A 12,203-nucleotide genomic window follows, 5' to 3' on the forward strand; every position below is an offset into this window, starting at 1 on the left:
TCGCGGCGGCTGCGCCCCGGTGCCCAGTCCGCTGGCGCCGCTGCCCGACTACATGTCTGAGGAGAAGCTGCAGGAGAAAGGTGGGTAGGGCCGATCCCTGCACCCCCATCCTCCCGAGCGGGTCCGGGCCTGACGGTGCCGCCTCTCTGTCCCTGCAGCCCGCAAGTGGCAGCAGCTGCAGGCCAAGCGCTATGCGGAGAAGAGGAAATTCGGCTTCGTGGACGCGCAGAAGGAGGACATGCCCCCCGAGCACGTCCGGAAGATCATCCGCGACCACGGCGACATGACCAACAGGAAGTTCCGTCACGACAAGCGCGTCTACCTGGGGTAAGGGAGCCCCCCGCTGTGTGACGCAGGGGGAGCCGAGCTGAGTCCTCCTCTGCTGCCGTGTCAAAGCTCCTCGTTGATCGTCGAAGGGAGAGCCCCTTCTCCAAAGGGCTTTCCCTGTCAGTTGTGCGTAGAAGGCAGCACGGTAGCTCGATGAGGATGGGATAATCAGTTGCACTAGAGTAGCAGTGCAGAAGAGGATAAGCAAAGGAAGTTGTTGCTTTAAATTTATGAGAAAAACATTACCCTGGATAACACATTGTCTTAGAAGAAGATGGGGGAGAGTATGAAGTAGCCAGCATACGTTTTTTGCAAGATTAAAAAGCATCATGAGTGCTTCTTTGCTGTTTAGGTTCAGAGAGCTATCTCATGCACATCATGACCCATTGCACTACCTTATCGTTACCCATAAAAATTCCAGAAACTCATTTGAAATGTTTTGTTTTCGTTTGTAACATTCTTAATGTGTAACAATCTTTTGGAAGCCAAACCAGTAGAAAGCATTTAGGTAGTGCGATGCACGAAGCACAAGGATAGACTAGGAAGTTTGTGGATTTGTCACTGGAGGCCTTTATGAACAGGTTAGATGAGCAGTTTTCAGGAGTGAAAGGTGTAGAGGTAATTGGGTTTGCGGCAGATGGATGGCTATTCTCTTGACATCCCTTCTAACCCTGATTTACCTTGATTTCTCATGGTAGCGCTCTGAAGTACATGCCTCATGCTGTTCTGAAGCTCTTGGAGAACATGCCCATGCCCTGGGAGCAAATCAGAGATGTTCCGGTGTTGTACCATATCACAGGCGCCATCTCTTTTGTGAATGAGATTCCCTGGGTCATAGAGCCGGTGTACATTGCTCAGTGGGGGTAAGTGCCTTCTTCCTTCGCCCTGGTGGGAACTCCTGAGCAAACACTCGTGCATCCACAGTAAAAGCGATGTTTAACGGTCTCTGGGTTTCTGCCAGGTCGATGTGGATTATGATGAGGCGAGAGAAGAGGGATAGGCGTCACTTCAAGAGGATGAGATTCCCCCCGTTTGACGATGAAGAACCCCCTCTGGATTATGCTGATAACATCCTGGATGTGGAGCCCCTGGAAGCGATTCAGCTTGAGCTGGATCCAGAGGAGGATGCCCCTGTGCTGGACTGGTTCTATGACCACCAGCCGCTGAAAGACAACAGGAAGTACGTGCCTCTCTGCTAGCACAATTCACTGGGAGAGGGGAAAAAAACACACTGCCTAAACTACCTGTCCATAGCAGTATATAACCTCTGGTTGTGTTATACTGGGCTACGTGTGATGTTGGTGAGGAGGGAAAAACCCTCCCTCAAGAATGGGAAGGAGAACCTGGTTGTCATAAAGCTTTACCTCTTGTCTTCAGCATCCAGCGAGGGCAAACAAGGCCTCTCTGTCCAGGAGGGCTGCTGCCCAGTTCACTGCTAAAACTCCGATGTTTCTTAGTATGCCATAAGGATGACAACCTGGATTGTCTAGTTGGAATTTGAATTGATATTTGCTAAGAGTGCACAGACGTTGTGTGTCAGTTTGGATATGGAGGAGGAGTGGAACTGGAGCAGTCGGTGTTTTCTGGGCAGATGTAGTCCATAGTGGTCTTTAGCAGTCCTGCAACCTTTCTTTCTGTCTAGTGGGGCCCATGTGCTAGGTGTCCTTGATATTTCCTGCAAATGATGGGCAGTGGAAGGTGTTTGGTTATTTCTGGTCCTTCGGTAAAGGCCCAGTTGTCTTCTGGCTGTGTAGTGAGTGTCTGTGCTTTGTTCTTTTGCAGGTATGTAAATGGTTCAACGTACCAGCGTTGGCAGTTCACTCTCCCAATGATGTCCACGCTGTACCGGCTGGCCAATCAGCTGCTCACTGACCTTGTGGATGACAACTATTTCTATTTGTTTGACCTGAAAGCGTTCTTTACCTCCAAGGCACTGAACATGGCTATTCCTGGAGGTCCCAAGTTCGAGCCTCTTGTTAGAGACATCAATCTTCAGTAAGTGTTGGGTTTAGGAGGAAAGATAAGTGGTTATCTGGGAAAAGGGCTGGGAGGGTTCATCTGTTACCAGGTGTCTTGCCTTGGGTGAGCTATTCCTGGGTGTTCGCTCTCTTTAGCTTTAAGTCTGTGATGTGCTTGCTGCTTTGGACACTGAATGGTTGTTAGTGTGAACAGAAGGCTAAAGGAAAAGTGCTGATACCATGTCTTCAGTCAAAAACGTTTGCCTTTCTGTCCCCCTGAACGCTCATCTAACAATTTCTTTTTGTCTCATTTGAGGGATGAAGACTGGAATGAATTTAATGACATCAACAAAATTATCATCAGGCAGCCGATCAGGACAGAGTACAAAATTGCTTTCCCGTACCTGTACAATAACCTGCCGCACCATGTCCACCTGACCTGGTAAGTGCAGCAGCCTCAAGAGCAGGGAGAGGAGGGGAAAGCTGTCAGGATGCTCTAATGCATATTTTGTGTTGTAGGTATCATACTCCAAACGTCGTTTTCATTAAAACAGAAGATCCTGATCTCCCAGCTTTTTACTTCGACCCACTGATCAACCCCATTTCACACAGACATTCCGTCAAGGTGAGGCACTGTCCAAGAGAGCCTGTGATAAACCCTGCGTGTGGAGGTGATGGGGCTTTAGCACCTTGCTTCTGATAGTGGCACACACACATAGATATTTCAGGAGAAAGCAATAGCCCTTTCGCAAAAAAACCCACAGTTGTCATTTGTAGTCTTTTTCTATTTCTGGAGTTGCACAAAGCTGTCTCCTTTGGTCTCTGTAGGATAAAGCCGAATGTGTAATTAACAGTGTTATTTCAGAGTCTTCTGATAGGTTACTTATCTTTTTGGTTGTCCTTGGTGCGTTCATGGAGCTGACGTCTCCCTTGAGTTACCTCCGTAACGCCTAGCTCAGGGTCTAGTAGCCAGAGTTTGCCTTGTAGAGTGCTTTGTGCTTCTCTGATACTCAACACTGTCACGCTGCTTCTATGAGAGCAAAGAAATGGTTTTTACTTGGTTAACTAGGAAAACTGAGCTTGAAGCAACCAGGAAACAGATCTTGTGTGGTGTTTCTGCATTTCAGAGTCAGGAACCGTTGCCTGATGATGATGAAGAGTTTGAGTTGCCAGAGTTTGTAGAACCTTTCCTGAAGGATACCCCGCTCTACACAGATAACACAGCCAATGGCATTGCCCTGCTGTGGGCCCCACGGCCCTTCAACTTGAGGTCTGGGAGGACTCGGAGAGCTCTTGATATCCCACTGGTCAAGAACTGGTGAGTTCTTCCCTGGGAGAAGGGGTGTTCTCATGATTGTGACACTATTATCTTGTTACAATGAAAATAAAATAGATTCTGTGGTGACTGGTTTCTGGAGATTTTAGGAGACTTTCTGGAGGCTCATTGTTTTCTGAGGAATGTGAGTTATTTGAAAAATTGAAATATGGTTTATCCCTAGGTATCGTGAGCACTGCCCAGCAGGCCAGCCAGTGAAAGTGCGAGTCTCCTATCAGAAGCTACTGAAATACTATGTTCTGAATGCGCTCAAGCACAGACCTCCCAAGGCCCAGAAGAAGAGGTAAGTGGGGGTCTGTTCAGTGGGGAACTGCTGATCTGTGATGAGGATTCAGCTGATTATAGTCTCTGCTCTCTCCAGGTACCTGTTCCGCTCCTTCAAGGCTACGAAGTTTTTCCAGTCGACGAAGCTGGACTGGGTGGAAGTAGGCCTGCAGGTGTGTCGCCAGGGCTACAATATGCTGAACTTGCTGATCCACAGAAAGAACCTGAACTACCTTCACTTGGATTACAACTTCAACCTGAAGCCTGTGAAGACCCTCACCACTAAGGTATCAGTCCATGTGCTCTTTTACTCAAGAGTAAAGTTTTCTTGAAGTTTGATAAGTAGCTAGTGTGGTAGGATGGGCCACAGTGCCTCAGCTGTGCAGTTGTTGTACAGACTGACCAAATTGGAGCTGTTTCACTCTTCTATAACATCGTTACGTAAATCCTGGATTTTTGTCTCTTCCAGGAAAGGAAAAAATCTCGTTTTGGTAATGCTTTCCATCTGTGCCGAGAGGTTCTACGGCTGACTAAGTTGGTGGTGGACAGCCATGTCCAATACAGACTTGGAAATGTGGATGCGTTTCAGGTAGGCTGAATTTTTTTTTTTTTTAAATTTTTTTTAAAGGTGAGGAGGGGAAGTGAGAGGAGGAGTGGAATATCTGGGTGGGCTTATGTAGGATGCACAATATGACTGAACGTTGCAGTGTTACGGAGAAGAAGGGGAGCAATGAAAGCACGCAGCATTGCGTGAAATGCTGCTTTTACCCTAGTTCATAACACTGACTCATACAATGATCAATTCTTAGGAGCTTTGTATGGCCTAATATGCTCTGCTCCTGTCTGTAAAATAAACCTGGCTTCTGGAAGCAATAGATGGCCATGTCCAACAGACTTGGAAATGTGGATGCGTTTCAGGTAGGCTGAATTTTTTTTTTTTTTAAATTTTTTTTAAAGGTGAGGAGGGGAAGTGAGAGGAGGAGTGGAATATCTGGGTGGGCTTATGTAGGATGCACAATATGACTGAACGTTGCAGTGTTACGGAGAAGAAGGGGAGCAATGAAAGCACGCAGCATTGCGTGAAATGCTGCTTTTACCCTAGTTCATAACACTGACTCATACAATGATCAATTCTTAGGAGCTTTGTATGGCCTAATATGCTCTGCTCCTGTCTGTAAAATAAACCTGGCTTCTGGAAGCAATAGATGTAGTGTTTATTGTTGTCTCTGACTGTGCTCCCTGTGTTTCAGTTGGCAGATGGCTTGCAGTACATCTTTGCCCATGTGGGTCAGCTGACAGGAATGTACCGATACAAGTACAAACTGATGAGGCAGATTCGTATGTGCAAGGACCTGAAACATCTCATCTACTACAGGTTTAACACAGTAAGTTCCACCTTTCCACGTGATGGTGACCCTACATAAACTGAGCAACAGGGGAGGGATTCTGGAATGTCAGTAAGTGACCTGCTGTTACCATGTCTCTGTTCTTCCAGGGGCCTGTGGGCAAAGGTCCTGGCTGTGGCTTCTGGGCTCCAGGCTGGAGAGTATGGCTGTTCTTCATGAGGGGCATCACGCCGCTGCTGGAACGCTGGCTGGGGAATCTGCTGGCCAGGCAGTTTGAAGGTCAGCACACTGTATAAATCTTGGACGTGGGAGGAGTGTGTGGTAAAGATTAATACTGTTTACTTGCCAGCTCGAACTCGGTTTTGTGTTCCAAGTGGTGGTCTGTATCCATGCTCCATGTCAATCCCAAGAGCTATTGACCGGCTTAGAGCTCTTAGGAGACCAGTGCCCCCAGAACAGATGCCAGATGGAAGTGGGATTCCCTGCTCCATAGCACTGTGGGGTCCATAGCCTCCTAATCATCTGCTCCAAAGGCATCAGTGATGTTGCGGCAGTGTAATTTCTTCAGACGTCCTGCACCCCTGTGCACTCCTGTATTAGGAAGAAGAGGAGCACTGCCCAATAATGTCAGAGCTGCTGAAGTACTTTGCTTTTTCCAGGCCGTCACTCAAAGGGTGTAGCAAAGACTGTCACGAAGCAGCGTGTGGAGTCTCACTTTGACCTGGAGCTGAGGGCAGCCGTTATGCATGACATTCTGGACATGATGCCAGAAGGAATCAAACAGAACAAAGCCAGAACCATCCTGCAGCATCTGAGCGAGGCTTGGCGGTGCTGGAAGGCCAATATCCCCTGGAAGGTAAGTCTCTTGCTTGGCCTTTGGGTTCAATTTTAACATCTCCCAGGTGGAACTGCTCTTGTGAAGGTTCCCACTCCTGCTTCCCTCAAGTTACTGTCCCTCCCCAGGTGCCAGGGCTGCCAACTCCTATTGAGAACATGATCCTGAGGTACGTGAAGGCAAAAGCTGACTGGTGGACAAATACAGCTCACTACAACAGGGAGCGGATCCGTCGGGGTGCAACTGTAGACAAAACCGTCTGTAAGAAGAATCTGGGCCGGCTGACCAGACTCTACTTAAAGGCTGAGCAGGAACGGCAGCATAATTACTTGAAGGTACTTCTGTCCTGCCTGAGGTTGCCCAAATTGGTGCTATTTCATAGGGAAGCTTTCGCTGACTAATGCTGGTGGTGTGGTTCTGCAGGATGGGCCTTACATCACAGCGGAAGAGGCTGTTGCTGTGTACACAACCACAGTGCACTGGCTGGAAAGCAGGAGGTTCTCGCCCATTCCTTTCCCCCCGCTGTCCTACAAGCATGACACCAAGTTGCTCATATTAGCCCTGGAGAGGCTGAAGGAAGCTTACAGGTAAGCAGTGGGAAGTGATTGTGTTCTGCAGGGGCACACATCTGCACTGGGAAAGGCTTCTGAAGCTATTTTGTTACCCATTTTCCCTGGAATTGAGTATGCCGTAAAACTTACCCTGGTGGGGACTGGTAGAAGCTGTAGGTTGTAGTACTGCCAAGGTTGACTGGGGGTTCTTCATGGACTCTGCCACTTGGGTCAAAAACAGTGCCGTGCTTCTAAGCTTGGGGATGTGGATTGTGAAGAGTTACAGATCTTGTCTTGATCCGCTTGGTTGAACGGTATCTTTCATCAGTTTAATGCAGTGGCCATTAGTTTGTTCATGCTTAGGTGCACGAGCTGTTCTTTCTCGCTTTCAGCGTGAAATCTCGCCTGAATCAGTCGCAGAGAGAGGAGTTGGGCTTGATTGAACAGGCTTATGATAATCCTCACGAAGCTCTGTCCAGAATCAAACGACACCTTTTGACTCAGAGAGCCTTCAAGGAGGTAGGTGTCTGGTGAAAGCCAGACATACTAAAAGTTACGCTGCATTCAGGAGCTACATGGTGCTAAGAGTTTGTGGTCTCTGTCAACTATAAGCCTCAGTTTTGCCTCCTCTTTTTTAGGTGGGTATTGAGTTCATGGATCTCTACAGCCACTTAGTTCCTGTTTATGATGTTGAGCCCTTGGAGAAAATCACAGATGCTTATCTGGATCAGTACTTGTGGTACGAGGCTGATAAGCGACGACTTTTCCCTCCATGGATCAAACCTGCTGACACTGAACCTCCTCCACTGTTGGTGTACAAGTGGTGCCAAGGTTAGTGGCATCTTGTATTCTGTGCAAAAATGAGTTTTCTTATAGGAGCTTGCTTCCTACAAGTCCCCTTGGGAGCTGAGTTTTCGTATTTGCAACTTGCAGTCAATAGTTGTTACAATAAGAGGCTATACTTCGTAGGTTAATGTATACATGCATATACCGGAGGAGGAGAACTTTCATAGCATTTGTGGTTGGTTACATATTTCTGTTCCAATTTCTGGATCGACTGGAAGGACCAGAGGCTGAAAAATCAGACGTTACAGGAAATACGCTGATTTCCTGTGCCCAGAAGGGTGCTTCGGCACTCTGAGAAATGCATTGTGTTCAGGTAACATGATAAGCTTGTTTGTCTCCTCAGGCATTAATAATCTGCAAGATGTTTGGGAAACAAGTGAAGGTGAATGCAATGTGATGCTAGAATCTCGATTTGAGAAGATGTATGAGAAGATTGACCTGACATTGCTCAACAGGCTGCTGCGTCTTATTGTTGATCACAACATTGCTGACTACATGACAGCCAAGAACAACGTGGTGATCAACTACAAGGTGATGGCTGCTGTCAGGAAGGGGGGGTGTGGACTGTACGATGGAGAGGTTTTGAACCCATGGGGAAGGAGGGGACACAAGACTTGCCAGAGAAAGAAGTGATGAGGGAGTAGGGAAACCTTCTGGGTCCTGCTAAAGAGCAACTGCTCAGGTAAAAGGTTTCTGGTGTATTGTGACAGTCAGGTTCTCACAATTCCTCTTCATTTCCTCAGGACATGAATCACACGAACTCCTATGGGATTATTCGTGGGCTGCAGTTTGCTTCCTTTATTGTCCAGTATTATGGGCTTGTGATGGACCTGCTGGTGCTGGGTCTGCACCGTGCCAGTGAAATGGCTGGGCCTCCCCAGATGCCAAATGACTTCCTCAGCTTCCAAGACATTGCCACTGAGGTGGCCCATCCCATACGCCTCTTCTGCAGATACATCGACCGTATTCACATCTTCTTCAGGTGAGAGCTCTCGGGCCCTGCTTTCCTCAGCTGAACTTTTGTTCTGGCATCTTGCAGCAGATGCTGTGAAAGTGGGAATTAGTATGCTCCTACTCCAGGCTTTTGTTCCCTTTGCTAAGAAGGATCAGGAATATTTGAATTGACAGACTTCCCAGAACAACTGGGTGTCCGCATGCCTCCTCTTGCTTTCTCAGCTCACTTTTCTACAGCTTCACTGGACCAGTAGAAAAGCAACAATGTCAAAAGTTCAATTGTTACAGATTTTCCACTGGTAAAATAAGCCTTTTCTGGCTTCCCAGCAAGCGGGCGTAAAATTTTATGTCTGTTCATGGAAAGATAACCCAAACAGTCATGGGTTGCTCTATGCTAATGAAACTGAAGCCCCCTTCAGTGGGAGGATACAGAAGTTGGATAGTTACCTTCAGACATGCTATGGCGAACAGCTATCCGTAAGCAAGTCCTTACCTGTCTGGGCAGACTGGTGTTCTGAGAAGTCAGTCATGTAACTCCAGATCATCTTCTGTGCGTTTCCAGGTTTACAGCAGATGAGGCAAGAGACTTGATTCAGCGGTACCTGACGGAGCATCCAGATCCCAACAATGAGAACATTGTAGGCTACAACAACAAGAAGTGCTGGCCCAGGGATGCTCGGATGCGCCTCATGAAACACGACGTGAACCTGTAAGTGCTGCAAGCTGGAAAAAACAAGTGGTGGGAGGGTGTGAAAATTAGTTGTAATAAATAACTGTTGGAGATTGATAGGCAGGTGCTCAGGAAGATAAGTAAGAAGAGGTGAGGGGTCTGTGCTGTAATTCTGACAGTGGGCGATGGGTGTGAGGGACTAGTGCTAGGAAAGCACTGAGAACTTGCCTGGTTTCTGTTTCGCTTCAGTAACAGACAACCTGTCACCACGCACATCTTGTTTTTCAGTGGTCGTGCTGTATTCTGGGACATCAAGAACCGCTTGCCTCGATCAGTCACCACAGTGCAGTGGGAGAATAGCTTCGTATCCGTTTACAGCAAGGATAACCCCAACTTGCTGTTTAACATGTGTGGTTTTGAGTGCCGCATCTTGCCCAAGTGCCGCACCAGCTATGAGGAATTCACCCACAAGGATGGTGTCTGGAACTTGCAGAATGAGGTAGGGTGAGGGTTTGACAGGGTGGGAGAGCGGTGCCTGCTTGGCCCGTACCTGGCATCAAAGCAGGGTTTATACCTGCTGGCAGGGGGGTGCCTAACAGCATGAGTTTGCCAGCTGTTGTAACTGGGACCGCTAGCAGGTAGAGCTAAAATGAACTGGGTATGAACTTTCCTTCCTGAGAGGGGTGGGAAATCTTTGGCTGGGGATGAGCAGGGGACCTGAAACTGTAGAGGTGCTGTTCAGCCTCTCCTCTCCCCGTGTTTTGTAAATGCCTAATGGCAAGAGCTCACCTTACTGTCTGTATTGGAGAGAGGGCTCCCAGGAGGGAATTGATGGCCCTGTGCTCTTGTAGGTCACCAAGGAGCGCACAGCTCAGTGCTTCCTGCGTGTGGATGATGAGTCTATGCAGAGATTTCACAACAGAGTGAGGCAGATCCTCATGGCATCTGGCTCCACAACCTTCACTAAGGTAAGGTGGGAGGAAGGTGCGTGACAGAGCTTTCTGCAGATGCTTGGAGAACGGGCTGAGAACTGATCCTTTGCTGTCTGTTCTAGATTGTCAATAAATGGAATACAGCTCTGATTGGCTTGATGACGTATTTCCGGGAAGCTGTTGTAAATACTCAGGAGTTGCTTGATTTGCTGGTGAAGTGTGAAAATAAAATCCAGACTCGAATCAAAATTGGTCTGAATTCCAAAATGCCCAGCCGTTTTCCGCCGGTGGTGTTTTACACCCCTAAAGAGCTGGGAGGGCTGGGCATGCTCTCCATGGGCCACGTTCTCATCCCGCAGTCTGACCTGAGGTGAGTTGTGCTGCTGTAATGCCCACATGAGTTAGGTGTTTTGTTAGATACTCCTTCCCATAAAAACATGTGAGAATGCTAAACCATGCCTTGTAATAGAGATCTGTCGGCTTTACAGTAGGTCATGGCAGCGTGACCTGTGAAGTCCTGTCGCTCTGACCTCACTCTTGTGCCTCTTCGCTCCAGGTGGTCCAAGCAGACAGATGTTGGCATCACTCACTTCCGCTCAGGAATGAGTCATGAGGAGGACCAGCTAATCCCAAATTTGTATCGTTACATCCAGCCTTGGGAAAGTGAATTCATTGACTCTCAGAGAGTATGGGCAGAGTATGCCCTCAAGCGACAAGAGGCTATAGCCCAGAACAGGTACGTTTCCATGTGCAGTCGGATCTCCCTGTGTCTCTGTGTGTGGGGACAGGCAGTGGGGTGAAGTATCGCACTGTCTCAGGGTTCTGGAGACCTTGCTGGGCCCATGATACGGGCCGCCTGCAAAGCTGCTGTCTTACCTCTGGAGGAGGTATGGACTCTGCAAGCAGATAGTACACCCATGGCACAGTTTGAGGGAAATGGTATGCCAGGTGGTGCCAGGAAAAGCTGACATCAGACCCATTTGCAGTTAGTTCTGCGCATTTACAAGGGCAGGCTTTTTCTTTGGCTGTTTGACATCAGCATGTTCATAGTGATGGCTGTAGACGCTTCGCTGAGCCTCCGCGTGCTTGGCATTTTAGAACCTCTCCTGCCAGAGCCCTGAGGTCTGTATTATTTCTGTGATCTCATCACCTGAAATAAATACTCATTGATGCATTGCTGTAAAATTGAGAGACAACAAAGTGTGGGGATTTTTTTCTTCAGGCGTCTGACGCTGGAGGATCTGGAGGACTCATGGGACAGGGGAATTCCTCGTATTAACACCCTTTTCCAGAAGGACCGGCATACCCTAGCTTATGATAAAGGATGGAGAGTCAGGACCGACTTCAAACAGTATCAGGTATTCACTGGGAATTTCTCTGGCTGAGTGTGAGGTTCAGACAATGTCCTTTCACATTGTATTATTGTAGGTGCACTTCCTTGTCCGTCTGCTGCAGAAAGAACTTAAGAGCCATGTGTTGGGACTAGTAGAGGCTATTGAGAACCAAATGCTCCAAAATCTGTAGCTAGCCACTTTTGAAGCATTTCAATAGATTGCAGTGTCTTGTGGAACACCACGCTTAGCGCAACTGAGTATTAAGAAATCGGTTCTGGAGAGGGGAAAAAAGGTCACAAAACAAACATTCCAAAATCTGAAGTTTTAATAACAGTGGAAAAATTTGTTATTTAAAGCTGCAAATGGTGCGGTAGAATGCCAGTCCCTGAAAAATAAAAACATAATCTTAGATTCTACCTAGTCTGAATTGCATAGTAGTACTGACTGAACTCAGGTTGTAGATGAGCTGTGTCCTCCAGGACTGAGGGCATGAGGCTTTTTACTTGTTAGCTGACATCATCCAGTCAGTCTCACCTCTGTGCCTGGGAAGATCATCCTGGAAGCTATGCTAAGGCACATATGGAGGACAGGGAGGTGATTCAAGACAGCCAGCATGGCTTCACCAAGGGCAAGTCCTGCCTGACCAACCTAGTGGCCTTCTGTGATGGAGTGACTACATCAGTGGACATGGGAAGGGCTACAGATGTCGTCTGTCTGGACCTCTGTAAGGCCTTTGACACGGTCCCCCACAACATCCTTCTCTCTAAACTGGAGAGGTATGGATTTGATGGGTGGACTGTCTGGTGGGTGAGGAATTGGTTAGATGGTCACATCCAGAGGGTAGTGGTCA

General features: G+C 47.9%; 1 protein-coding gene across 1 annotated transcript in view; it reads left to right on the top strand.

Annotated features, from left to right (window-relative positions):
• The first annotated feature begins 7 nt into the window (after positions 1-7).
• Positions 8-12,203, top strand: part of PRPF8 (pre-mRNA processing factor 8) — a 21,651-nt gene continuing 9,455 nt past the window's right edge. Inside the window, exons 1-26 of the mRNA XM_009287584.2 lie at positions 8-80; positions 159-327; positions 1,026-1,190; positions 1,289-1,507; positions 2,110-2,322; positions 2,602-2,727; positions 2,805-2,910; positions 3,413-3,603; positions 3,785-3,904; positions 3,983-4,172; positions 4,355-4,474; positions 5,136-5,270; positions 5,381-5,510; positions 5,891-6,087; positions 6,195-6,401; positions 6,490-6,653; positions 7,010-7,136; positions 7,256-7,448; positions 7,807-7,994; positions 8,207-8,445; positions 8,980-9,126; positions 9,376-9,586; positions 9,939-10,055; positions 10,142-10,389; positions 10,576-10,755; positions 11,242-11,377. Coding sequence (XP_009285859.2) covers positions 53-80; positions 159-327; positions 1,026-1,190; positions 1,289-1,507; positions 2,110-2,322; positions 2,602-2,727; positions 2,805-2,910; positions 3,413-3,603; positions 3,785-3,904; positions 3,983-4,172; positions 4,355-4,474; positions 5,136-5,270; positions 5,381-5,510; positions 5,891-6,087; positions 6,195-6,401; positions 6,490-6,653; positions 7,010-7,136; positions 7,256-7,448; positions 7,807-7,994; positions 8,207-8,445; positions 8,980-9,126; positions 9,376-9,586; positions 9,939-10,055; positions 10,142-10,389; positions 10,576-10,755; positions 11,242-11,377 — 4,266 coding nt within the window. The 5' untranslated portion in view covers positions 8-52. The remainder of the gene's footprint in view (positions 81-158; positions 328-1,025; positions 1,191-1,288; positions 1,508-2,109; positions 2,323-2,601; positions 2,728-2,804; positions 2,911-3,412; positions 3,604-3,784; positions 3,905-3,982; positions 4,173-4,354; positions 4,475-5,135; positions 5,271-5,380; positions 5,511-5,890; positions 6,088-6,194; positions 6,402-6,489; positions 6,654-7,009; positions 7,137-7,255; positions 7,449-7,806; positions 7,995-8,206; positions 8,446-8,979; positions 9,127-9,375; positions 9,587-9,938; positions 10,056-10,141; positions 10,390-10,575; positions 10,756-11,241; positions 11,378-12,203) is intronic.

The sequence above is a fragment of the Aptenodytes forsteri genome, unplaced genomic scaffold (genome assembly GCF_000699145.1).
Source record: "Aptenodytes forsteri isolate BGI_AS27 unplaced genomic scaffold, ASM69914v1 Scaffold188, whole genome shotgun sequence".
Taxonomy (NCBI): Eukaryota; Metazoa; Chordata; class Aves; order Sphenisciformes; family Spheniscidae; genus Aptenodytes; species Aptenodytes forsteri.